Source organism: Palaemon carinicauda, chromosome 40 (genome assembly GCF_036898095.1).
Source record: "Palaemon carinicauda isolate YSFRI2023 chromosome 40, ASM3689809v2, whole genome shotgun sequence".
NCBI lineage: Eukaryota > Metazoa > Arthropoda > Malacostraca > Decapoda > Palaemonidae > Palaemon > Palaemon carinicauda.
The window spans coordinates 10,309,434-10,335,385 of NC_090764.1; the positions used below are offsets into that span (position 1 = coordinate 10,309,434).

The 25,952-nt window shown below is 42.4% G+C and overlaps 1 protein-coding gene across 1 annotated transcript in view; it reads right to left on the minus strand.

Moving 5' to 3' along the window:
* Positions 1-24,846, minus strand: part of LOC137631536 (protein FAM50 homolog) — a 35,125-nt gene extending 10,279 nt beyond the window's left edge. The window contains exons 1-5 of the mRNA XM_068363309.1: positions 24,753-24,846; positions 21,672-21,883; positions 21,394-21,558; positions 13,504-13,698; positions 11,225-11,327 (exon numbers count right to left, since the gene is read on the minus strand). Coding sequence (XP_068219410.1) covers positions 11,225-11,327; positions 13,504-13,698; positions 21,394-21,558; positions 21,672-21,851 — 643 coding nt within the window. The 5' untranslated portion in view covers positions 21,852-21,883; positions 24,753-24,846. The remainder of the gene's footprint in view (positions 1-11,224; positions 11,328-13,503; positions 13,699-21,393; positions 21,559-21,671; positions 21,884-24,752) is intronic.
* Between the last annotated feature and the right edge of the window lie 1,106 nt (positions 24,847-25,952).

The following is a 25,952-nucleotide window of genomic DNA, read 5'->3' on the forward strand; positions in this document are numbered from 1 at the left end:
TCCTTGGGCTTGACTTATTCTGGGGGCCGACGGAAAAGCCCGAAAAGCTTGACTGTGAATCTCCATCCCTAGGTACACTATAGTTTGGGATGGGACCAGTTGGGACTTTTCCATATTGACCAGGAGACCCAATTCCTTGGTCAGATCTAGAGTCCACTTTAGATTCTCCAGACAGCGACGACTGGACGAAGCTCTTAAAAGCCAGTCGTCCAAATAGAGGGAGGCTCTGATGTCTGCTAAATGCAGGAATTTGGCAATATTCCTCATCAGTTTCGTAAAGACAAGAGGCGCCGTGCTTAGGCCAAAGCACAGGGCTTGAAATTGGTAGACAACCTTCCCGTAAACGAACCTTAGAAAAGGTTGGGAATCTGGGTGGATGGGGACGTGAAAGTAAGCGTCCTTGAGGTCTAAAGAGACCATCCAGTCTTCCTTCCTGACCGCTGCTAGAACAGACTTTGTCGTCTCCATGGCGAACGTCTGCTTGGTGACAAAAACATTCAGAGCACTGACGTCTAGCACCGGTCTCCACCCTCCTGTCTTCTTTACCACTAAGAAGAGACGGTTGTAGAAGCCCGGGGATTGATGGTCCCGGACTTTGACTACCGCTCCCTTTTCTAGTAAGAGAGACATCTCTTGCTTCAAAGCTAGTCTCTTGTCCTCCTCTCTGTACCTGGGAGAGAGGTCGATGGGAGTCGTTGCTAGAGGGGGCTTGCGCAAGAATGGGATCTTGTACCCTTCTCTGAGCAACTTCACAGATTGTGCATCTGCGCCCCTGTTCTCCCAGGACTGCCAGTAGTTCTTGAGTCTGGCTCCCACTGCTGTCTGAAGAAGGTGGCAGTCAGACTCTGCCTCTAAAGGACTTGGTACCTTTCTTCTTGCTCCCACGTTTCCCTTCGGCACGAGCACCTCCTCTGCTGGAGGCTCTGCCACGAAAGGGCGGAATAAATCTTGACGCTGGAGTATCCATCCTGGGTCTAGACACGGAAGGCAAAGGGGTGGCTTTGCGTGCAGATGACGCAACTAGGTCATGCGTGTCTTTTTGAATCAAGGAGGCAGCAATCTCCTTGATCAACTCCTCTGGGAAAAGGCACTTCGAGAGAGGAGCAAACATAAGCTCCGACCTCTGACATTGTGTTACTCCAGCTGACAAGAAGGAGCAAAGGTTTTCTCGTTTCTTGAGGACCCCGGAAACGAACGAAGCCGCAAGCTCACTGGAACCGTCCCGTATGGCCTTGTCCATGCAGGACATAATGAGCATGGAAGTTTCCTTGTCAGAAGGGGAGGTCTTCCTGCTCAACGCTCCCAAACACCAATCCAAAAAGTTAAACACTTCGAACGCTCTGAACACTCCTTTCATCAGATGATCTAAATCTGAAGGAGTCCAACAAATCTTGGAGCGTCTCATGGCCAGCCTGCGGGGAGAGTCTACTAGACTTGAGAAGTCGCCCTGGGCAGAGGCAGGAACTCCCAAGCCGAGAGCTTCTCCCGTGGTATACCAGACGCTCGATCTGGAAGCGAGTTTCGCAGGGGGAAACAAGAATGCTGTCTTCCCCAGGTGCTTTTTGGACTGCATCCAATCTCCCAACACCCTTAAAGCTCTCTTGGACGAGCGGGCGAGGACGAGCTTCGTAAAGGCAGGCGCGGATGACTGCGTGCCTAAAGCGAACTCAGATGGAGGTGAGCGTGGGGCCGCAGAAACAAACTGATTGGGATACATATCCTTGAACAGTGCAAGTACTTTCCTAAAGTCCAAGGAGGGAGACGTGGTCTTGGGTTCGTCGATGTCCGTGTGCGGGTCGTCAAGGTGTGCAGCGTCGTCATCATCAGAGAGTCCATCGTCTGAATGCTGAGGAGGAAGCGGCAAAGGAGTAGGCATTGGCTGGTCAGCTGAGTCCGGCAGCACGGGTGCATACGTGACTGCACTGGACGCAACGTCATGGAACTGTTGGTCAGTCTGTGAGCTGGCAACAACCATAGCTGCGCGGGGGCGCAAAGCGTCTACTCCAGACTGTCTAGTCTGCTGTGGGCGAGTAGGGGTAACCACAGTGGATTGCGGAGGTTGACGCACCGCGTCAAAACAAAACAACTTAGGTTGTTGTTGTTGTAACTCGCGAACGTCAACGGAGGGTTCCGTGCGTCGGCGAACGTCAACATGCGGCTGGCAGGGTACAGTGCGCATGGGTGGCGGGACTCTCACAGCTGGAGTGCGGGAGAAGGTAGCCTCAGCGTCAACTGGACGCACAACTGTGGTTGGTTGTAGGCTAACGGGTGCAGCGTCAACCTTCTCCGCACGAAAGTCCTGCATTAAAGATGACAACTGTGTCTGCATGGTCTGCAGCAAAGCCCACTTAGGGTCTACAGTAGCAGGTGCGGCAACAGACGGTGTTACTGCCTGTTGCGGTACCGCTTTGCCTCTCTTAGGAGGTGTGCAGTCATCGGAAGACTGCAGCGAGTCCGAACTGACCCAGTGGCTACAACTGGGCCGTTGGACTTGCGCGGAAGGGACCTTGCGTTTGAGAGGTCGTGAGACCTTGGTCCATTGTTTCTTCCGAGAAACATCTTCCGCAGACGAGGAATAAATGGGCTCTCTCGTCTTCTTGTGGGTGGGGCGATCTTGGTAAGATACGTCCGAAACCACGGAGGGAACGTCTGTCCGCTGATTAAAGCCTGTCGAACCCTTTGGTCGTACGACATTGCTTCTCCCCTGGGCTTGGGAGCTTGCAAGAGGTCCCGGACTGGGAGGACGACAGGCACGAACAGACGCACCCTCAAGCGCAACACTAACACTTTCCACAACACTTCCACTCACTTTGTCACTACCCACTGCACTCTTACCCTTCAACTCCTTGACGTCTGCCATGAGTTGATTACGGTCACTCGCCAATGACTCGACTCTCTCACCCAGAGCCTGGATGGCACGCATCATATCCGCCATCGAAGGTTGTTGAGTGCTAGAAGGGGGATCAGGAGCAACCACTACAGGGGAAGGAATAGGTTGTGGGGCATGGGGAGAGGAAAAATCAACGGAGCGAGATGAACTTCTCCTGACTCTATCTCTCTCTAGCCTACGTGAATATTTCAGGAATTCGAGAAAATCGAATTCCGAAAGCCCAACGCATTCCTCACATCGATCTTCCAATTGACAGGTTTTACCCCGACAATTGGAACAAATGGTGTGCGGATCGATAGAGGCCTTCGGAAGACGCCTTGAGCAGTCCCTAGCACTACACTTTCTGTATTTAGGGACTTGAGAAGGGTCAGCCATCTTGAATTAGTCAAAGGGGAATTCAAAATCTATCCAAGTCGTCAACAAATAATCCAAAATTCAATCAAAGAATGCAAGGAAGTATTGAAGATAACCTCTGCAAAGCGAAAGCTAATACCGTAACTAGAAATGAGTACTTCACCAAAATCTGTGAAAATCAATCCAGTAAGCAACAGCGTATTTAGTAGGTCTTGCCGGTGGCACGACAGAGAGAAAATTGGTTCTGTGTTTACATGGAGTACTTGAGTACCTGCTCGACAGATGGCGCTGTTGATGTACTCCCCCACCTGTATAGCAATCGCTGGCGTATTTTGTCCTTAGGTTTTTCTGTCGGGCAGCAGAGCTGACAGCTTATATGATCACCGGCTAAGTTTAATATTGAAAAATTTAGAGTAAGCATAGCCAACCTTCACAGATCTTTATTTTTGCAAGAAATTGTATATCAAAAATTCTCATCTAAAAGAACAATCTAAGCAGAGAAAATGTCACTAGGCAAAATAATCAAACTGTGAAAAGTTCTGATAAAAGTACTGGTACTCTTTACTTATAGACCTGATAAGGTGAAAATTGGAGTTATGCAAACAAAAAAATAGGGTAGCTTAAACCTAGCCCAGCATACTAAATATATTGTCTTTTCATAAAATTGTTACTTGCAAATAACATTATTTTAATTATTTTTATCTGTAAGTCACATTGCTAATATGTGCATGGCATAAGCTAAAATCTAGACCTTTAAAAACCCTCTCTTTTCGCCATAACTTCCCCTCTGGGAACCACCCAGCTCAGAAATGTTAATCAACTTTATGGGATCAAACTCGTACTTTGTGCTTCAGCACCAAACTATACCTTTTGTTCTCATACTATCTTGTCAATGTGATGATTTGGTCAACCTTTTCAATTGTGGTGTTATATTTTACATTTGAGAATACTTTAGTATACAGTGAACCCTCGTTTATCGCGGTAGATAGGTTCCAGACGCGGGCGCGATAGGTGAAAATCCGCGAAGTAGTGACAGCATATTTACCTATTTATTTAACATGTATATTCGGACTTTTAAAACCTTCCCTTGTACGTAGTACTGTTAACAAACCACCCTTTAATGTACAGAACACTTAATGCATGTACTACAGCACCCTAAACTAAAACAGGCACAAATATTAAAGGCGATTTTATATCATGTGTTTCCTAAACACCTAAAAAGCACGATAAAAAATGGCAACCAATGTTTTGTTTACGTTCATCTCTGATCATAATGAAGAAACAAACTCATTTAGTGTACATATATATGTACGTATAGGTTAGTTTTTGCATCGATTATACTGATTATACAGTACTGTATGTTGATTTTTTTATTACCAATGTTTTAGTTTACGTATTTTTCTTAGGACTTCCAAATGAAATCTTTTTCTTTATGACGCCGCCTGAAACGACGGCGTGTACGCTCAGTAAACAACCACGCTCAGAACAAACAAGGCATTTAACGCGCATGATGATAGTGATAAATAATGATACAGTACATACAGTATTTACAGTAAAAGCATTTACAAAATATGTTACCTTACAAATATAAATTATACAGTACTTGTACGTAGCAAAGCAGGAAAACAATTTGAGAGAGAGAGAGAGAGAGAGAGAGAGAGAGAGAGAGAGAGAGAGAGAGAGAGAGAGAGAGAGAGAGAGAGAGAGAGAGAGAGAGAGAGAGAGAGAGAGAGAGAGATTGTTTTACGTACGTAAATGTAAATTTTAAACAAAAAAAATATGATAGGTTACAACATGTAGACTTTTAAAACCTTCCCTTTAACTTAATGCATACAGTACGTACATTACTAAACTATAAAACAGGTTAAAGTAAAAAATAAAGATTGTTACTGTACTCACCACGAAAGAAGTTCAAGAAAAACTTGAATGACGATGGCGATGAATTTGCTGCACAGTAGAAATGATGATGATGAAGCTGATGATGTGTTCTACTGTGCAGTCAATGATAGTATTTTACGTCTCTTCAGACGGAGGTGTCTTTTCCTGGGACACCTCTTCAACTTCTTCAATTTCTTCCGAAGGCGTACTAGCAGGAGGAACTGGCTCTTTTTTGCGAGGCTGGAAGAACATTGTGATCGGAAGTTGTTGCCGCTGCTTCTTTTTTCGATCCAAGAGCATCCTGTAGGGAGTCATGATGTCATCGACCTTATTTGAGAATTGCATCGAGCGAACCATATCCTCGTCCCACTCTTGTAACATTTCTTTCGCCTCCTTCATATGGTTGCAGAACTTGGCAAGCCGTTCTAACGTTAAGCCCGTTTCTTCGACATTTTCTTGGGTCTCTTCCTGGGTACCCTCACTCTCTTCCTCACTTGCCGATTTCGTCAGGTCTTCGAGGTCTGCGTCAGTTAGGGGCTGGGAATGGCAGTCCAACAACTCGTCGACGTCTTCAGTCCTCATGTCGCCAAACCCGTCACCTCCAATTATGGCAGCCAACTGCACAGATTTCCGTATTGCAGAGTGTTGGATTTCCGACGGAGTAAATCCCTTGTCGTCGTAAACAATATCGGGCCACAGCTTCTTCCAGCTCGCATTTACGGTTGCAGGTTTCATCTCTTGAAGTGCCTTTTGAATATTCTGCAGGCACGTGGCTATGGTGTACTGCCGCCAGTACGCCTTCAAGTTGAAGTCTTCATCCTCGTCATCTTGGGCAGCATCCACACACGCAACGAGGTCCGCCAAGGTATTCTTCGTGTAGAGGGCCTTGAACGCCCTGATAACCCCCTGGTCCATTGGTTGAATTAATGACGTGGTGTTGGGTGGCAGGAACTCAACCTGAACGCCCTCACGCGACAGGTCAGTTGCGTGTCCACCAGCGTTATCCATAAGGAGAAGGATCTTGAATGGCAAGCCCTTCTCTAAGAGATATTCATGGACTTGCGGGATGAAACACTGGTGGAACCAGTTGGAGGTCAGCATCTTCGTAATCCATGCTTTTTGATTATGCATCCAGTACACGGGAAGGAGATTCTTATTTTTATTTTTCAAAGCGCGAGGATTTTTCGACTTATAAATAAGCCCCGGCTTTAACAAAAATCCAGCAGCATTGCCACACATCACGAGGGTAACGCGATCCTTGAATGCCTTAAAGCCAGAGGCTTTGGCTTCCTCTTTGAACAGGAAAGTTCGCGACGGCATTCTCTTCCAAAACAAGCCGGTTTCATCCATATTAAAGACTTGTTCCGGCTTGTATCCACCTTCAGCGATAATGTTCTTGAAAGTCTGGTTCACATAAGTTTCAGCAGCGGCAGTGTCAGCGGAAGCAGACTCCCCATGCAGGGAAACGCTTTTCAGGGCGAAGCGTTTCTGAAACTTCGCGAACCATCCTTTGCTTGCGGAAAAACGTTTCTGAGGCTGGGAATCAGTGGATGTCCCTGGTTGAGGATCATCTGCATCATCATCATCTTCAGCATGGTTGCCGTCGTCGTCTTTAGGTTCCTTTGCAGCAAAATTCTCATATAAGCTCAAAGCCTTTGTTTGGATGGTGTTCGTATCCAACGCTATGTTCTTCTTCCGGCAGTCGGCAATCCACACAGCTAAAGCACCTTCCATGCGTACGATCGTTTTATTACGCGTTGTAACGACTCGCTTCGCTGATCTGCTAAAGGTGATTGCAGCAGTCTTTCTAATGTTCGCCTCGTCCTTCTTGATGTAGCGAACGGTGGATTCGTTGATGCCAAAATGGCGGCCGGCGGCCGCGTAACTTCTACCATCTTTTAACATGTCGAGAAGCGTAACCTTCTCAGCTATCGTCATCATCCTTCGGTGGCGTTTAGGCTCACTACCAGCCTTACTAGAAGCAGAACGCTTGGGAGGCATTGTAACAGAAAGTTCAACAAAAAGTTCAACTTAAAACAGTCGCACACAGCACAGATTAAACTTCACAAACTTAAGAACGTCTACTCAGCAATACGCGGAAAGAGAAAGTGAACGATGCAGCCCCGCGAGAACTTTGATGCTGCGGGTAGAAGATGCGGGCAAAACACCAATCACAGGCTAGATAACAAAACTTGAGTTTTGATTCGTCATCTATCAGCTCTTGAACCAATCACAACCCGTCTTACAGTACTATGGCGCGTTGGTTACTCATAGAAGATGCCCCCGCGCATACTGAACGTACGTAGATTAAGTACAATACCGTAATAATAATAAATAATGATAATAATACTGTACAGTAATAATAATAATAATAATGATTAATAATAATAACAATAATAATTTTATTAACAACAACAACAATAATAATAATAATAACAATAATAATAAAAATTTACGTACGCTATTTTACGCCTCTCTCTCTCTCTCTCTCTCTCTCTCTCTCTCTCTCTCTCGTACGCTTACAGTATTCGAAATGTGATTTTTGCAACAAAGAATATTATTGGATGCAGTACTGTACTACGTACGTATACATACAAAAGATTCATGGAAAAGAAGCACATCCATTACAGTACACACCATTCTAATATGGTATGACTGCATCTGATTTGCGTTTCATGTTCGATTTAATTTTACTACGTACTGAATTATCGTATGATCACATTCTCTTTTCGTGTTTTATTTCTTTCTGTGCTGAATTATATATCATATGTAATGCAATGAACAATCAGTAAGAGCAGATATTACTAATTACAGTATTAATGGAATTACAGGTAACAAAATATCGTATTTGGTTGTCTTCAGATTTCGCGGTATTTTCGAATTTTCCGGAAAATCCGCGATATGTATATATATATGGGTTATGGGAAAACCCCGCGAAGTGGTGAATCCGCGATTGTCGAACCGCGAAGTAGCGAGGGTTCACTGTATTGTATTTAGAATAACTGAGTTTGCGATTTATGTTTATTTTGGTATTAGGATTATTCAGACATGTTTTGCATGATTTTTTTTTTACATTCAGTATGGTAGCTGAGCTTTGGCCTATGCTTTCCCCCTCTAAACGTACTCAGCATAAGGAAAGCAACCACACAGAGGTAGAGTATTCACAGGATATAATTTCTCTCCTTGTTCTGATAATTCATGAATGAATTACAATTTACAGGATTAGTTTACATGATAAAGTGGTAGACCAACATTTGAAATAATATAGTGTTCATTCTATAATTTACTTTATCACCAAGGCATACAAGGATTTTGCTTTCCCTTACCCCCACTGATTCTGCTAGCAAGGCAACACCCTAAGGTTTGTCTGGAGACATCCCCAAAGAGCCAGAGCCCTTGAAGGAGACAGTAGTGGATCAAGGAGTCCTACAAAGCAAATCTCTACTCCTACACTGCCGCCTGCTAGTGACTCTTCTACAAGAGTGACGTGGAACCCCACACAAAAGCGTTCTGAAATGCCAGTGCTACCTATGGACCTGTTGGTTTTGAGAATTAGGGCACCAAAGTGTACTTATCCTTCAAAACCCAGATGTCCCACTGGTTTACTGCCTGGTGTGATGAAAATATCATTGGTCTCTGCCAGAGAGCACGAGTCCCCTGTACTTCTCCTAAGAGTCAGGAGTTGATAACCCTGTTGTCTTTGTGAAGTATGCCATGGCTCCTCACAACTGGTCAAGCCACGAGAAGGCTTGGAGGGTGGCCTTGGCAGAAATCTCTATGGTTGCCAACTCAGAAGCTGAGTCTCTCTAAGGGAAGACTCCCCATCAGTGTGTACATTGATGTGTCAACCTGAAGAGGTCCTGGCATATGCACATAAGGCTCTGGGCCATAGAATCTTTTCTGCCTCAAAAAGCAGGGAGGGGGAGATTTTGTTGGATTGACTTGAAGAGAGAGTGTTCTCAATCCCAAAGATATAATCTCAATCCATACCAGCTACTATGATTTGTACTGATACCTTTGGAGCATAAAATCCTAGTGCCTTTATCCCTTACAAGAGATGAAGGCTCTGCAGTTTACTCAGGAGATCTACCCACAACTCACCCTCATGAATAAAGCCTTCTGTCGCAAGGAAAAAACTAGCAGCAAAATCATGGGCTGACAAAGGACTATGCTGGTTGTCATTGGAAAGAGACAGATCTCTGGCCCCAGTCAAACTAGAAACAAAAGGGGTACTGCAAACTCTTTCCTCTATTGATCATTGAGGAGATTAAGCCATGACCCTGTGGCATGAGCATGGGGCTGTGTCACCACAGCTACTAACCCATGCCTACCAGCTGTGTGCTTGATGACATTTTCTCTGTTCAGGATACAAGTATACAAAATGAAAAAGGGAGCAGCATTCCTCAGTACAGGTAGACAAGGTGAAGGAGAGTATCCATGCTCCTCAACACCTGGCCAACGGTAAGTCTCTATGAAGGGCCATGCATCTGAGACCAGCCTGACTACCTGGGTAGTTAGTACAGTGACCAAGTACCAAGCCCAGAGGGGCCATAGCATATGTACAGGTATAACTGACGCTATACACCTTCCCCAAAAGAGAGAGGGTGTCTTCAAGAGCCCTATTCTTGTGACTAAAACTGGCCTTTCTGGACTTCTCTGACTTCTTAAAAGAAAAGTCAAAATCTGAATCAGAGGAGAAGGCACTGGCACCAGTAACACAGCAAAAGGGGCTGGAGTAATTGATATAAGGAGTGTGGGAGCCAAAGGCCCAGGGTCACAGGCACAGAGGCAGAAGTGACAGCCACATGGAGTGAATGACACTGAAGTTACAATAACAGAGGATGAGTACTAGAGCAAACACAGGTTTTACCTGCCCCACAGCTTACTTACTCCATTCTGGCTTTGGCACTTTTCCACATATACAGAAGCCTTCTTAGTAGCTTTCTTAGAAGCATTCTTGGTTTAAGGCACACTACAGGGACCACCACTGGAGTCACTGACCCTACTGGTACTGCAAACACCTCTAACATCACAAGTGTCGCTGGCACTCGAAACACCTCTAACATCATTAATGTAGCCAGCACTAGGAACGCCCAGGGGCGAAGTAGCCTTAGTTACCAGCACCCTCAAAAATGACAGTGAGGGCTTACATGCAAGACTTAAGAGAGATCAAGCCTTTACGAGATCACTCATTATCAGTCTGCAAAGTAGAACTTCCATCACATATTGGAGCATGTCAATCACCTCACACACCTCCAACCCTGAAAAAACTTCATAATGATCCAAGTTTTCCTTTCTCATGAACCATATTAACCTGAACCAACCATGGGGACTGTACCCAGAAGCTTCAACGAGCAGCAAACTTGATGAGGAGAGCAAGTGCTAAACAGTCTCATGGCACTGTCATGAGCATTGCCAAGAATGATGCCAGAGTAGACTTATACTTCTTGCTCCACAAGGAATACCCAGGCCTTAACGGAAGACCATGATCTACACTCGGCAAATAGAAATATCTGCGATTAATCATGCCCCTAAGGTGCAAAATGAATTTTGATCCATCACCAGTTTATATAAACTAATGCAATGTCCATTATTCACTTCCATGCAAATTCCTGCTTTGTTTCATCATTAACACAAAGACAAAATCAACCATTTAAGTATAAGTAAAAGTTTAAACCTACTTAGATAGGACACAAAAGTGCATCTTTTCTTGTTATAGCCAAAGAAAAAAGTGGAAAGTCTTTGACAGGAAAGTGGGTCGGGCTACTCAGCAATGATGACCACTTGTTAACAATTTCAATAGCCGATACATCTCCACCAAACACATTCCCTATTTTAAAGGACAAAAGGTTTGTAAATATATAGGAACCAAAACAAATTTGGCTTTACAAGTTATTGTACCTCTAAGTAGACATATCTCTTTTTGTTTCAATATTAGTCAGTTCTAAACCTGAAATACAATACTTGATGTAAACTGGCATACACCAACCTTTGAATAAGGTTATGGACACGACATAAAATCACTAACAACAGAATAAGATTAGCAATCTTAGATAGTAGTATTCTGTACATGCAAAGTAAAATATCACAAAAAACTCTCACCTTTCTTCATACGGACAGATCGCCTATGGCCTGAACCATCCCAGTAACTGAATGTAATTTCAATTTCTTCATTTTTCATTGCCTCTTGTTTGGCTACCCATTCCTAAAAATAAGAAGGGATAAACATATTTATCAGCTAAAATCTAAGGTTGTTGTAACAATGCAATTCATATTGGAAACAACACTTGGAAATAATTGATAATCTATCTTTGTTCTTGTAAATGAAAATTCACAGCAGGGACATGTACCTTGCTTGGAAGAAATAAAGTTTACTAAAAAATACTTTTGCATACATTCAGAACTCCTGAAAGATGATATTTAAGGCTGAAACTTTGTTGGTGACTAGGCAACTTGTATCAACTACAGAATATTGTTTTTTTACTACCATTTATTCTATACTATTAACAGTAATATCTTATGCAATTCTTTTGGGGTGCAAACTTTATGCTCTTACAATGCAATTCCCTTTGTACCTAAAGTTATGATCAATTTATCAAACAATCATATAGCACTTTAACAAGACAATATCATAAATTTTTCAAGTAATTTTTATTTTTCCTACCTATACAAACCTGCCTCCTTTAATTAAAAAGATTGATTCAGCATGAGCTACAGACTGTCATTAAAATTCATTAACAAGTGACTAACCAGCTGGTGAAGGAGGTGGGAGACGAGCGCCACCCCCTTTCCCGACCGGAAGAGCTCACTTTTGACCTTTCTGTCCAGGGTTGAGAGGGGTGCTTGAGGAGGGAAGTTAGATTTATGGATGCAGGTTTGTATGGCTTGCAAAAATACAAATTACTTTAAAAATATGTGATTTATTCCTTTGCGGCACACAAACCCTCGTCCTTTAATTAGGGTGTCTCACTTCGTACTGGGTTGGAAGGCCTCTTAGAACACTCAGGTTCCCCACAAGAAAAAGGACAGGGAACATCTGCTTTTCTGGGGTAAGTAGGGAAGACCGCCTCACCTGTAGCCTACTCCAAACGAAGTTAGGAGTCATCATCTTTCTTCATAATCCTGACAGAGAAGGCACAAAAGCTAGAGTACTAGAGGGTGAGACAAGAGAACCAGCAGATTTCTTAAATTTTGAGGAAAACCTCAAAGAGTAAGAGACACGCTTGACTACTTCTTCCATCTCTTGCTCTATTCTAGCCATTGCCAGCAAGACAACAATTAGAGGGAAATGAATGTGTGCAGTCATATCCCCTAAAAGAAGTACACAAAGCATGGGGATCCATGTTACTCCTCCTCATGAAAATGCTGCACTTGCAGCCCAATACACCTGGGCAGGACAACATGCCTGCAAGTGGTATCTTCATTGACACTTACACACTCTCACTTTGAAAAGAGAAAGAATAACTAGTAGAAAAAAATAGCCAAGTATGGTAAGACCCAGAGTACGTCTATACTACTCAGTGGTTGAAGTTAAAGTTGCTACTCAGTGCACTGGTAGGGGGCGGACTTCCCCCATCACCCACACCTCATTATGAATTATAACAGACAAATTCAAACTTAACTAATATTATGCTCCTATCAAAGGATACGGGTTTGTATTTGTGTAGGAATAAATGTGTGTATATAATACCTTCCACCATCTTGGGCAGAAGCAAAAGTCAAAGCAGAGACTAATCTTCGAAGCTCAACAAGAGAATGCAGTGAAGTGCTGCCCTCATAAGCCCCGACAAAGCCTTTTTGGCATGCATTTTTTTTGACATTTGACACACCTACACCTTCCAGGAAACAAGACAAATACTTAATACACTTTAATGACTAAGTACGCTTATAATAACTGAAAAAAATGGAAAAAGGAGGATAAATAGGCATGTAGGACAAAGCACCCTTATGCACTGTCATTCTTAGGTACAAAGATTCTGCTTCTTCTTGAGGTCAACCATCATCAACTTGCATTAATCAAACTGTCATCAAATAAAACCAAAGTTGTAAATAGGAAGTAATCAAAACCAAGAGAAAACACTTCAAAAGCCCTAACAAAATCAGCTGAGCCATAGCAGACATCTTTCAAGCAGTGTTTCTTAAGAAAATGAGGAAGCCAACAGTCGAGTCACTGAGTGGTTTCCCCACTCTATCAGTTTCTGATAGTTAACTACCTTGTAATCAAGCTTCTAAACCCATACCCGCTTTCACCAAATATATACCCATAAAAGAAATTTAGGTTTGTATTCCTATAAAAAAAGACCACATCTAAGTTATGCTGTCTCAATAGATTTAAAAATGGATAAAATAAAAGCACCCTACTTTAGGATTTTAATTATTACCTGTCTTAGTTCTTCTCTCAGTCTATTTTCGGCATCTTCTCTAGCTCTGTCTGGAAGAAAACTTGTGTCTACATCAGGGTTTTTAGCCATCTTGAAATCCTTGTCCGTTTCCTTGCTAGAGCTGCTTTCTGAAGAGTCTTCTTCCTCCTCTTCATCCTCTTCCTCATCATCCTGACCAAAGCTAAGCTTGGCAATCTGCAATTTGAAATAAATGTTTTTATAATTTTTTGCAAAAAATATTGAAACTTATGTAATATCTAAGTCATCAAAGCTATTTCAAATTTTCTATACTGTTCACTTCCAATCTTTTAAAGCATCACAGACTATATCAATTCCTTCATCCAATAAATAAATACAACCATACCACAAACTTATAACCGAAAAATGATATTTTAATTATAAAATAAATTTTTGAATATACTTACCCGGTGAATATATAATAGCTGCTACTCAGCGGCTCGACAGAAAACACACTCAAAAACTCGCGAGCGATCGCTATGAAGATTGCGGGTGTGCCCACCAGCGCCAACTATCGGCCAGATACCACTCCTGCATGTAAACAAACCCTTCAATTCTTCTCGTCCCGCTGCGTCTCTATTGGGGAGGAAGGGAGGGCTTTTAATCTATATATTCACCGAGTAAGTATATTCAAAAATTTATTTTATAACTAAAATATCATTTTTAAATATTTAACTTAGCCGGTGAATATATAATAGCTGATTCACACCCAAGGCGGTGGGTAGAGACCAGAGTTAATTAAGTTTACAGCGTATATGCTAAGAGTTTTTGACAGTTATTAATATAACAAAACCAAAATATATAGGTACCTGGTAAGGAAGTTGACTTAGACGATTACTCTGCCTTGTAAGTCTGTCTTCCTCACGAAGCCCAGCGATCCTCTTAGGATGCTGAAAGACTCCCAGGATCTGAAGTATGAAGGGTTGCAACCCATACTAACAGGACCTCATCAAACCCCTAATCTGGGCGCTCTCAAGAAATGACTTTGACCACCCGCCAAATCAACCAGGATGCGAAAGACTTCTTAGCCTTCCGTACAACCCATAAAAAACAATATTAAAAACATTTCAAGAGACAGATTAAAAAGGATATTGGAATTAGGGAAGTGTAGTGGTAGAACCCTCACCCACTACTGCACTCGCTGCTACGAATGGACCCAGTGTGTAGCAGTCCTCGTAAAGAGTCTGGACATCTTTCAAATAAAATGACGCGAACACTGACTTGCTTCTCCAAAACGTCGCGTCCATGATACTTTGCAGAGATCTATTTTGCTTGAAGGCCACGGAGGTTGCTATAGCTCTAATTTCGTGCGTCTTAACCTTAAGCAAAGATTGGTCTTCCTCACTCAAGTGGGAATGAGCTTCTCGTATTAAAAATCTGATAAAATATGACAAAGCATTCTTTGACATAGGTAAGGATGGTTTCTTAACCGAACACCATAACGCTTCAGATTTACCTCGTAAAGGCTTAGTACGAGCTAAATAGAACTTAAGAGCTCTAACGGGACATAACACTCTTTCCAGTTCGTTGCCTACGATCTCTGATAAGCAAGGAATATCAAAAGATTTAGGCCAAGGACGAGAAGGCAGTTCATTTTTGGCCAGGAAACCAAGTTGAAGAGAACAAGTGGCTTTTTCTGTAGAAAAGCCGATGTTCTTACTGAAGGCATGAAGTTCACTGACTCTTTTAGCCGAGGCCAAGCACACCAGGAAAAGAGTCTTAAGAGTGAGATCCTTCAGGGAGGCTGAATGTAATGGCTCAAACCTGTCTGACATGAGGAACCTTAGGACCACGTCTAAGTTCCATCCAGGAGTAGCCAAACGACGTTCCTTAGAGGTTTCAAAAGACTTAAGGAGATCTTGTAGATCTTTATTGTTGGAAAGATCTAAGCCTCTATGCCGGAAGACCGAAGCCAACATGCTCCTGTAGCCCTTGATCGTGGTAGCTGAAAAGGAGCGAACTTTTCTCAGGTGTAAGAGAAAATCAGCGATTTGGGCTACAGAGGTACTGGACGAGGATACAGATGCTGACTTGCACCAGTCTCGGAAGACTTCCCACTTCGACTGGTATACTCTAATGGTAGAAGCTCTCCTCGCTCTTGCAATCGAACTGGCTGCCTCCTTCGAAATGCCTAGAGCTCTAGAGAGTCTTTCGATAGTCTGAAGGCAGTCAGACGAAGAGCGGGGAGGCTTTGGTGTACATTCTTTACGTGGGGCTGACGTAACAGATCTACTCTTAGAGGAAGACTTCTTGGAAAGTCTACCAGCCATCGAATTACCTCGGTGAACCATTCTCTCGCGGGCCAGAGGGGAGCAACTAACGTCAACCTTGTCCCTTCGTGAGAGGCGAACTTCTGCAGTACCTTGTTGACAATCTTGAATGGAGGGAATGCATATAGGTCCAGATGAGACCAATCTAGAAGAAATGCGTCTATGTGTATTGCTGCTGGGTCTGGGACTGGAGAGCAATAGATTGGAAGTCTCTTGGTCATCGAGGTTGCAAAGAGGTCTATGGTGGGTTGACCCCAAGTCGCCCAAAGACTCTTGCACACGTCCTTGTGGAGGGTCCATTCCGTAGGAATTACCTGACCCCTCCGACTGAGGCAGTCTGCTAAGACATTCAAGTCGCCCTGGATAAACCTCGTTAACAGGGAGATGCCTCGATCTCTTGACCAAATGAGCAGGTCCCTTGCGATCTCGTACAGCGTGAGGGAGTGTGTGCCTCCTTGCTTGGAAATGTATGCCAAGGCTGTGGTATTGTCGGAGTTGATCTCTACCACCTTGTTTCGAAGGAGACTCTCGAAGTTCATCAAGGCCAGGTGGACTGCCAAAAGCTCCTTGCCGTTGATGTGCATGCTCCTCTGACTTGAGGTCCACAGACCTGAGCATTCCCGACCGTCCAGGGTCGCACCCCAACCCAAATCCGACGCGTCCGAGAATAGTACGTGGTTTGGGTTCTGAACTGCTAGGGAAAGTCCCTCTCTCAGACTGAGATTGTCGTTCCACCAATTCAGGCATGCCTTTACTGGTTCGGAGATCGGGATTGAGACCGTCTCTAACGTCTTGTCCTTTTTCCAGTGAAAAGCTAGATGGAACTGGAGAGGTCGAAGGTGTAGCCTTCCTAGCGAGACAAACTGCTCCAGGGATGATAGAGTTCCTACTAGACTCATCCAATTCCTGACTGAGCATCGTTCTCTCTTCAACATCAGTTGGACTTTGAGCAGGGCTTGCTCTATTCGGGGGGCAGACGGAAAAGCCCGAAAAACTGGACTGCGAATCTCCATCCCTAAATACAGTATAGTTTGGGATGGAATCAGCTGGGACTTTTCCAGGTTGACCAAAAGTCCCAATTCCTTGGTCAGATCCAATGTCCAACAAAGATCCTGCAGACAGCGATGACTGGACGAGGCTCTGAGAAGTCAGTCGTCCAAGTATAGGGAGGCTCGGATTCCCGATAAATGGAGGAATTTTGCTACATTCCTCATAAGCCTCGTAAACACGAGAGGAGCAGGACTTAGGCCAAAGCACAGGGCCCGAAACTGGTATACCACATTGTTGAAAACAAACCTCAGAAAAGGTTGGGAATCTGGGTGTATGGGGATGTGGAAGTATGCGTCTCTTAGGTCGAGAGAGACCATCCAGTCTCCCTTTCTGACCGCTGCTAAGACTGATTTCGTGGTCTCCATGGTGAACTTTGTCTTCGTAACAAAGACGTTGAGTGCACTGACGTCTAGCACCGGTCTCCAACCTCCTGTCTTCTTCGGTACTAAGAAGAGACGGTTGTAAAACCCCTGTGATTGAAGGTCCGAGACTTTCACCACCGCTCCCTTCTCTAGCAAAAGAGACACTTCTAGTTTCAGGGCTTGTCTCTTTGACTCCTCTCGGTACCTGGGAGAGAGGTCGATGGGGGAAGTCGCTAGAGGAGGTTTGCGTACAAATGGAATTTTGTACCCCTCTCTGAGCAACCTCACAGATTGTTGGTCTGCGCCCCTCTTCTCCCAGGCTTGCCAGAAGTTCTTGAGTCTGGCTCCTACTGCTGTCTGAGGCTGCGGGCAGTCAGACTCTGCCACGAGAGGACTTGGCTCCTCTCTTCTTTCCTCTCTTTCCCTCGGCACGAGTACTTCCCCTGCAGGGAGCTCTGCCACGAAAGGGCGGAATAAATCTGGACGCCGGAGTGTCTATCCTAGGTCTTGCAGAAAAGGATGTCGAAGGAGTCCCTTTGCGAGCAGAGGACGCAACCAAGTCATGGGTGTCCTTCTGCACGAGTGAGGAAGCTATGTCCTTAACCAATTGTTGCGGGAACAAAAACTTAGATAAGGGAGCAAAGAGCAGTTCAGATCTCTGACAGGGAGTAACTCCTGCCGACAGAAAAGAGCAAAGGGACTCTCGCTTCTTTAGGACTCCCGACGTAAAAGAGGAGGAGAGCTCATTAGAACCATCGCGGATGGCTTTATCCATACAGGACATAATAAGCAAGGAGACATCTCTATCAGCCGATGAGATTTTCCTACTTAAGGCTCCCAAACACCAGTCAAGGAAGTTGAAAACTTCGAAGGCTCTATAAATGCCTTTCAGCAGATGGTCAAGATCCGAGGAGGACCAACTAATCTTCGAGCGTCTCATGGCTAGGCGACGGGGAGAGTCTACAAGGCTTGAGAAGTCGCCCTGGGCAGAGGCAGGGACTCCCAAGCCGAGAACTTCTCCCGTGGCATACCAGACGCTCGATCTAGACGAGAGTTTAGACGGAGGGAAGGCAAAGGCCGTCTTCTCCAAACTCCTCTTGGTTTCCAACCAGTCGCCTAAAAGCCGTAAAGCTCTCTTGGATGAGCGAGAGAGCACAAGTTTTGTAAAGGCTGGCATGTCAGCAGGAACGCCTAGAACAAACTCAGACGGCGGCGAACGAAGAGCAACAGCGACGAAGTGATCGGGAAACAACTCCTTAAAAATTAACATGACTTTCTTAAAGTCCATTGATGGAGGAACTGTTCTGGGTTCGTCTACATCTGAAGGATGATCCTCAGGCTGAGGGTCAGCAACGTCCTCATCTGAAGGGTCCTCATCTGACAACTGCTGAGAAACAAGCAAAGGGGTTGGCAATGCTTGACACGCAGCGTCCACACGCACTGGTGCATTAGTAGCGGACCAGTACGCAACGTCATGTAACTGCTTGACAGTCTGTGAACTGTCAACAACAACAGGTGCGTGAGGACGCACGGCGTCCACTCGAGACTGTTTTGACTGCCTAGTCTGAGCAGTCAAAACAACTCTAGACTGCGGTGGTTGACGCTCAGCGTCAAAACAAGTCAACTCCGATGGTTGGCGAACGTCCTGAACGTCAACAGGAGCATTAGTAAGTGGCCTAACGTCCAAATGCGGCTGAAAATCCACACGAGACCGCATCGAGTGAGGCTCTACATAACGTGACTGACGTGACTTGGCTACGCCAACGTCAACAGGACGCACAAAGGTTCGTTTGGGCGGCTGAAGGCCAGGATCTCGATGAGATAAACGGCTAGGCTCAACGGGAACCTTATCGGCAGAATAGTCTTCCATAAGGGAGGAGAGCTTAGTCTGCATGTCCTGCAGTATAACCCATTTAGGGTCCACGGGAATGGGTGCGGTAAACGACGGGGTTAACGTCTGAGACGGCACAGCCTTGCCTACACCAAGACTTTCTGAGCCTGTGTAACGTTGCTGCTTAGGCGGCGAGCAGTCATCCGATGACTGCAATGGGTCAGAACTGTCCCAATGACTACATCCAGGACGCTGGACCTGTCCTGAAGGGACCGACTTTCGCTTAAGGGGCCTAGAAACCTTGCTCCACGGTTTCTTGTGCGAAAAGCCTTCGGAAGACGAGGAGAAAATGGGCTCTCTCGTCCTATGGTAGGGGCGATCTTGGTGAGATACGCCTGATACCATAGAGGGAACGTCTGTTCGCTGATCAAGGCCTCTCGAACCCATAAGTCGTACGACATTACTTCTCCCCTGGGCTTGGGAGCTTGCAAGAGGTCTCGGACTAGGTGAACGACAGGCACGAACAGACGAACCCTCGGTCGCAACACTGTTCACAACACTTTGCGCACTAATCACTTTCCCACTATTTTCCGCTGTGGCACTCTGACACTTAAGCTCTTTAACGTCAGCCATGAGTTGATTACGATCAGTTGCTAACGCTTCAACTCTTTCCCCCAAGGCATGAATAGCACGTAACATGTCTTGCATAGATGGTTCCTGAGTGCCAGAAGGGGGGTTAGGTACAACCACTACAGGGGAAGGATTAGGTTCAGGGGCATGTGGAGAGGAAAAATCTACTGACCTAGAGGAACTCCTCCTTACCCTATCTCTCTCTAGCCTACGTGCATACTTATCGTATTCGAGGCAATCGAATTCCGAAAGGCCCACGCATTCCTCACACCGATCTCCCAATTGACAGGTTTTACCCCGACAATTGGAACACACAGTATGTGGGTCGAGAGATGCCTTTGGAAGACGCCTATTACAGTCCCTAGCATTACACTTACGAAATCTAGGTACTTGTGAAGGGTCAGCCATTTTGAATTAGTCAAAGAAAGTCCAAAAAACAATCCAAGTCATCAACAATTAAATCTGTTCAATAAAGAGTTCAAGAGTTTTAAGTTGAGGAAAAAACACCTGCACTGCAAAAGCTCAAACCAAAATGAAGTACTTCACCAAATATGTTGAGAAAACTCCAGGTTATACAGCGAGTATTGATACGTCTTGTCGTCAAGGTCGACAGAGAAGAATTGAAGGGTTTGATTACATGCAGGAGTGGTATCTGGCCGATAGTTGGCGCTGGTGGGCACACCCACAACCTTCATAGCGATCGCTCGCGAGTTTTTGAGTGTGTTTTCTGTCGAGCCGCTGAGCAGCAGCTATTATATATTCACCGGCTAAGTTAAATATTTAAAACTCCAGGTTATACAGCGAGTATTGATACGTCTTGTTGTCAAGGTCGACAGAGAAGAATTGGAGGGTTTGTTTACATGCAGGAGTGGTATCTGGCCGATAGTTGGCGCTGGTGGGCACACCCGCAACCTTCATAGCGATCGCTCGCGAGTTTTTGAGTGTGTTTTCTGTCGAGGCGCTGAGCAGCAGCTATTATATATTCACCGGCTAAGTTAAATATTTAAAAAGAGTAGCTACTTTACACAAATTATATCACACAATCAAAAGTTATTAGAAAGAATGAATTATCAAAATGGTGGTGGGTTAAAGATGATGGTGTTTATTCCCTTATTTTTCACTGATGCCTCTTCCCTCAAGAATACAGGGTCATACATACACTACTTTTAATACGTTAAAGCATCAAAGACTAACTTAGGTCCTGATTCCAATAAATCAATACATAGACATTTCACATTTATAAGTAAAAAGAGTAACTTCCTAATGTTAATTTACTTTGATTAGAATCATTAAAGCATTCAATTACCAAGAAAAACAATAACATATGGGTCCTTCTCTCCTTCTATAAATAAAAACAAAAAGAAGAAATGTATATTCTGTATTGAAAAAGTTTGTTATAAATACTGTATAATAAAGCAAGAGTTTTTAATAACAATTATCTATAGACTATGAATTATACAAAATGATTCTAGTATATAGTCTAATGTACATCTTTCTTTATCCAGAGATAACAGACACCCGAATTTTTTCATTATCAAGCAAGCAACTTGTCAAAAGGAATAGAATTACAACTCAGAAGTTGAAATGAATAAAAATATGTAGAGAAAAGTAACCACAATTATGACTGTAGGTAGAAAGCCTCTATACCAATATCTATTACGATATGCTATTCAAATCTTCCCAGCATGCACTATAACCTCTTTTAATTAAAGACACTTTCATAACTTACCTTGTCTCTCTGTTCTTTTTTCTTGGCCTGCTTAGCTTCAATTTCTTTCCTCATTAGTTTTTCTTGTTCCTTTTTCTTCCTCGCTAACTCCTTCTCTCTCTCTTTTACAACATCTTCTTGCTTTGCTTTCATTTCATTTAGAGTCACCAAACCAATTGTTGAACTCTGGAATGAGGTATCTGACCATTACCATTAGAACACTTCAGTAAACTTATACATTAAAAGGTCATATACTTTATTACCGCATGTTTAACATGGCAAGACAGAAGGACACTTACCTTTAACTGCTGCTCAACAGCATCGTAATGAACTGCAAATTTGTTTTCAATTTTGTTTATTTTCAAGGATTCTTCAAGTTTCCTTTTCTTCTGCTCCATTTCCTCCTGTTCTCGTTCTCTCTTTTTCATGATTTGCATGGCTCGGCCAGCTTCGCTGGCTGCTCCTTTGTATTGAGCCATTTTCTAAGTTCACAAAATTACAATACGACACTCTGAAATTCAAGTGATAGCATTATTAACACTTCTAAAAATCACAAATTATTAGTTATTTGTATTTTTCCGAACATACTTACCGAGAACTACTTTCATAGGAGTTACCTGGAACCTCCTCTCAATCAACCAGAGTTTTGTGTAGTTTACCCTACTCCCGTTTTCTGTAATGGTAGGCCTAGGCGGAAGGATACGTGCCCTGAGGGCAATGCCGAGGCAGGCCACATGTGAGCTTGGGTCGCGACCTTCAGTAAGTTCTCTGGTCGCATCGTGATATCATCTCGACGCTCCTCACATCTCAGTGCGACCCTTTCATTAAACTAAAAATATAAAAAACTAGTTTTTTTCTGTACCTTCAAGCTATATAGTAATACCACTGCCACATCGTTAATTGGTCTCATGAGACACGACGGGAGGTAATTTTCAACATAGGTCAGATTATGGCCTCATAAAGTGACTTATATATTCTGTATAAACCACATACTGAACACATGAAGGTACAGAACTTATAACCTAGTATCATTACATAAAATCCACATAACTTCATTAATAAGCTCTTATATGAAGTACTGTACAATACTATATTGTACATTATAGCACATAATCATTATTTTACAACATACAGTACTGTAGACACTAACGTAAAGTCGGGAAAAAAGTCATAACAAAAATTCAATTTTTCCATTCAATACTCAAGGATGACCGACGTAAAAACAAACCGATGTAAACCAGGGTACTGCTGAAACTAGCAAGGAATGAAGTGAATATCAATGTATAAGGAATTAAGTATTATTATTATTATTACTAGCCAAGCTACAACCCTGGTTGAAAAACAAGATGCTATAAGCCCAAGGGCTCCAACAGGGAAAAATAGCCCAGTGAGGAAAGTTAATAAGGAAATAAATAAATGATGAAAATAAATTAACAATATATCATTCTAAAAACAGTAACAGCGTCAAAACAGATGTCCTATATAAAATTGGATTTATGACTTTGGGCTATATGACCTTGCGCTGGAGCCCAAGCAATCATTCATCACCCAGGTGCTGAATTTTTATTTGATGTAGGCCTATATCATATAACCAAAATATGGTTGTCAGTTCACAATCCACTTACCCAACATTTCAGGAAGGGGTAAACACGTAAACCTGATGGTAATGTTACCATTTCAAACGGCAATGGCTGTCTATGACCAGTAATTTTCCTGCCTTTCCTTATAAATCTTTTCTAAACATTTTCATAGCATGCTATGTTAGTCTAGGTTTGCACTCACAGAGTTTCATTACGCCTGCAGATTAAGTTGAATTGGGATGGACCAAGTCAGTAATCAAAATGTGGGAAAATATTTACTACAGTATAATATTCATAATTGATTGATTGCTTATGAGTTATCTGGCATCCTGACATCTAAGGTCATTGACGTCGATATTCATAACAAAGTAAATAAAAAGTGTTTTTGGTGTATTTAAAAGTACCTTAAACTATTTGATGCAAATAATTGGGGGAAACCAAGTTTAAGACATTTTAAAATTACAAAAGTTGGCTGAAAAATCAAATTTTAAAAGGGAACCAAACACAAGAATACCACCTAACCTAACCTAGGAGCTGTAACCTTACCAAACGGGGGACCTGTGACCCCCTGGCCCCCTTAATCCACTGTATCCTTAGCTACTCCATCACTAAGCCTTAACCCTGTGTTTGCTTTCCAACAATTAAGGGAACACTAAATCATAATACGGGTAGTGTACGTGGTTGGGTCACCAATTTTTTGTCTGCCGAAATACTTGCCCATTCGGTTGACACGTGTAGTGCAACATGTACCACTTGCCACAACAGAGGAGCACTAAAATAAAGGGAGCCTTTGTATGTCAGCAGCCAGTTCCTCCCTTGTGGATTAAAAATGGACATCAACTAACCTAAACTTTCCCCATAACCTACAAGCCGTGTCCTTACCTACTTACCTAACAGGGGGGAGGGGGTTTAACGGCCCCCAACGACCCCGCTTACACTGCCGTATTCTAAATTAGTCATAATAATACATACAGGTGGCCGCTATCGTACATACACCCCAAATAATGTATAATTGCGCGCTCGGCGAACCACGATGGAGCGAAGACTAATAAGTAAATAATTAATGTTAGTTGATTAACAAATATACTTCTAGATACAAAAATATGAGTGACGACGAATACAGATAGGAAGGATTTTCGGGTATTATTGTACTGTATTACAGGGTAATGTAACCTAAGGAAAAAACTATTTTGTAAAACTTTACTGATTTTCGTTTTCTATGTAAGCAGCGAGTGCGATGACCCAACGTTCTACAAACGTACCCATAATATTTCATAAATTCTAAAAATACCTTCATAATACATTTCAGACATGGATATACAGTACAAAATTTTCCCTATGAAAATCAAGGTATCATTGTAGTGTATTGCAGGGGAATGTATCCTAGGAAAAAAACTACTTTTTCTCATAGACAAAATTACGCTCTCTTTGAAAATGACACTCGTTCCCGTTGCAGATTAATAGTTTCAGAAAAATATATATATATATATATATATATATATATATATATATATATATATATATATATCTACACCATGTAATACAATACAACTTTACCAAAATCAATTTGACATGTAATAAGTATGATTACACCAATCCGAACTAGCTATATACAACCACCTCAAGCTACAACCCTAGACTGGGCTTCGCTAAGATAGACATGACACAATCCTGTAACGTATTGTTTTAATTTAAGTTATAACTAGAACTCTAAATTAATCTAAATTTTCGGGAATGTCCCTGTGCTTATTCCATTTCGAAAATTTAATCCAGCAAGTTGTTAATTATATTCATACTTACAAATACGGCAGTGATATGCTTGAACCCTAAGCTAGGCTTGGAAGGTAAATCAGTAATCATTATCACAGTCATGAATACACACTTATAAGAAAGCAATCTTTGTAAAGGCTCACCTTTTTCATTTCAGTGGGATGTCATTTTTTTTCCTCCTTTTTTAGTTTAAACAATATAACAAATACAGCTTTGAATTATGCAACAATTTTAAAAAATACGTTCATAGAACTGCCAAGCAAATGAAACAGTGGGATGTCATGTTTTTCTATCCTTTTTTAGTTTAAACAATATAACAAATACGGCTTTAATTTATGCAACAATTTTAAAAGATACGTTCATAGAACTGTCAAGCAAATGAAACAGTGGGATGTCATTTTTTCCTCTCCTTTTTTAGTTTAAACAATATAACAAATACGGCTTTGAATTATGCAACAATTTTAAAAAATACGTTCATAGAACTGCCAAGCAAATGAAACAGTGGGATGTCATGTTTTTCTATCCTTTTTTAGTTTAAACAATATAACAAATACGGCTTTAATTTATGCAACAATTTTAAAAGATACGTTCATAGAACTGTCAAGCAAATGAAACAGTGGGATGTCATTTTTTCCTCTCCTTTTTTAGTTTAAACAATATAACAAATACGGCTTTGAATTATGCAACAATTTTAAAAAATACGTTCATAGAACTGCCAAGCAAATGAAACAGTGGGATGTCATGTTTTTCTATCCTTTTTTAGTTTAAACAATATAACAAATACGGCTTTAATTTATGCAACAATTTTAAAAGATACGTTCATAGAACTGTCAAGCAAATGAAACAGTGGGATGTCATTTTTTCCTCTCCTTTTTTAGTTTAAACAATATAACAAATACGGCTTTAAATTATGCAACAATTTAAAAAATACGTTCATAGAACTGTCAAGCAAATGAAACAGTGGGATGTCATGTTTTTCTATCCTTTTTTAGTTTAAACAATATAACAAATACGGCTTTAAATTATGCAACAATTTAAAAAATACGTTCATAGAACTGTCAAGCAAATGAAACAGTGGGATGTCATTTTTTTCCTCCTTTTTTAGTTTAAACAATATAACAAATACGGCTTTGAATTATGCAACAATTTTAAAAAATACGTTCATAGAACTGTCAAGCAAATGAAACAGTGGGATGTCATGTTTTTCTATCCTTTTTTAGTTTAAACAAT